Source organism: Sinocyclocheilus grahami, unplaced genomic scaffold (genome assembly GCF_001515645.1).
Source record: "Sinocyclocheilus grahami isolate Dianchi unplaced genomic scaffold, SAMN03320097.WGS_v1.1 scaffold6882.1, whole genome shotgun sequence".
NCBI classification, from domain to species: domain Eukaryota; kingdom Metazoa; phylum Chordata; class Actinopteri; order Cypriniformes; family Cyprinidae; genus Sinocyclocheilus; species Sinocyclocheilus grahami.
Window position 1 is genome coordinate 16519 of NW_015511127.1, and position 2021 is coordinate 18539.

The window sequence follows — 2021 nt, forward strand, 5'->3', positions numbered from 1 at the left end:
CCAGAAAGTTCCTAAGGCCCTGTACAATAAACATTTAATCCAGAAGGAGTTAAGAGGATACCGTGTCGGATCAGAGAGATATGCACTAACTGCACCCAATGGGCTCAAACAGCTCCCCTGGGTGCCTAATGGCTTCTATGACCAGGCCAAAGTTCGCAACCCACCTCTGGCTCTGTTGAGTAAACTTCACTGAACCCTCTGACCTGCTGTGGGGTCTGAAGCTGAAGGACAGAAGCCAGTGTTGGCTGCCCTCCACAGGCTGGGAGGTCTAGCCTCTGCAGTGGTGAAGTCTTGCCGTCTGTTGGCGGTTCTTGTGCCTTGTGGGTAACCCATCCTGTTTGTTTAGCAATATCAAACCGTGGGTTTACAGAAACCCCATGGCAATGCTCGAATATTATTCCACACCTTCCCACGGACGAGAGAATAATGTGAAACTAGGCTCTAATCAAACTGAGCAGAACAACATACGGAGACAAGGCCGAGGAGTTGTGGGAGCAATTTTGCGGAAGAGATTCTTTGGACTCTCTCTGCTCCTATAACCCTTGTATTTTTGGCCCTACTGAGAGTCAGATTAAAATGAACCATAATATGTCAACATTATTTTAGACAGTGGGAATTTTCCATTGTGGTTAAGGGCCAAATTACTCTTATCCTTTGCACTAAGCCTGACAGACATCACATGAAAGCAATGCACTGATATAAAGCATGCATTTATGAAAATAAAATTATTATTTTTTTGTACCATATAACTTTTTAATTGAAAAATGCATACCTTATTAAAAAAAACTGAAATCTTCGTTTGGTTTGAAATATTTTTCTACTGTATTTTTTAATTTTCACACACAGGACCATTTCAAACCATTCATATTATTGTAATAAACTCCCAAAGTGACTATAATTTAGTTAGTAGCGCCACCTATTGGTGAAAATACTGAACTTCAACTTCAGGTAGTATTTCAGGTTGTTTGTGGCGACATCAAGGTTATTATTGTTAACTAAATATTAAACATCTAATAACTATTAAAAACATTTTTTGTTGATTGAAATAAATCTGAAATAAAATAACATAAATATTATATGAACACCAGAATACAACAGAAATATATGTCAATTAAAATTATTTTAAAATCAATTTAAATTCATTACATAACTAATAAAAATGACAAGAGCACATGACAAAATTACTAAAAATTAAAATGAAAACATGATTAAAAATTAAAATATAATTCTAAAAATAAAAGCTAATTTAAAATAATATTATTCAAAAATAATACTGGGTGGCATTTAACAAAATAGCAAATAATTTAGTAATCTCCCTCAGATTTGGTTTCTTTTGTTTTTATTTATTTATTTATTTTCTGACATTTCTGTTACAGAACCAAAAATCCATAAAGTCAAAAATCCGTAAGTGCAGAGTCCACTGCTCTCTATAAATGAATAGAAACAGACAGGAAAAGAAATCATCAGGAATTCATTACTGCTTTCACTAAAGTATACAAAAGGAATAGAAATAAAAAAAGTTATACTTACCTATAGACATTGTGATGGGATAACTGTAATCCCATATAAGTGTGACTGCTGAATAGGGAGATAAGCTGTGTTTTTCCCAGTGCTTTGATCTATCACCACTATCCCATCTCTGAAAGGACATTCGCATCATGAATATACTACCAATGACTTCAGCCAGATCATATTAAGTCAAATTGATGCAGTGTATCAGAGACTCACCTCTCCCAGTCAGTGTAGTAAAAGTGGCTGTTATAGATTGCCAGGCTGAACGGGTAGCTCAAAGCATCCTGAAACACATGTCTCTCAGTCCCGTCTGGAGATATGCACTCCAGTTTCTTTGTGCCTGGTGAGTCAGTTGACTTTTATCTTGAAATTATACTGCATATGTATGTGTATGCTAATACGAGATGCTATACTTTGTGGAAATTCTTACCTGCATCTGCCCAGCACAGCTGATTTGTGTCAAAGTCCAATGTCAAGGCATTAGGCAACATGAGACCCACTTGCACCAG

At 36.2% G+C, this 2021-nt stretch overlaps 1 protein-coding gene across 1 annotated transcript in view; it reads right to left on the bottom strand.

The window, feature by feature from the left end:
* Window positions 1–1356: 1356 nt before the first annotated feature.
* Window positions 1357–2021, bottom strand: part of LOC107577694 (nidogen-2-like) — a gene marked incomplete at its 5' end in the record, with an annotated part of 8194 nt that continues 7529 nt past the window's right edge. The window contains 4 exons of the mRNA XM_016263743.1: window positions 1357–1427; window positions 1531–1639; window positions 1729–1852; window positions 1943–2020. Of these exons, the coding sequence (XP_016119229.1) occupies window positions 1531–1639; window positions 1729–1852; window positions 1943–2020 (311 nt within the window). The remainder of the gene's footprint in view (window positions 1428–1530; window positions 1640–1728; window positions 1853–1942; window position 2021) is intronic.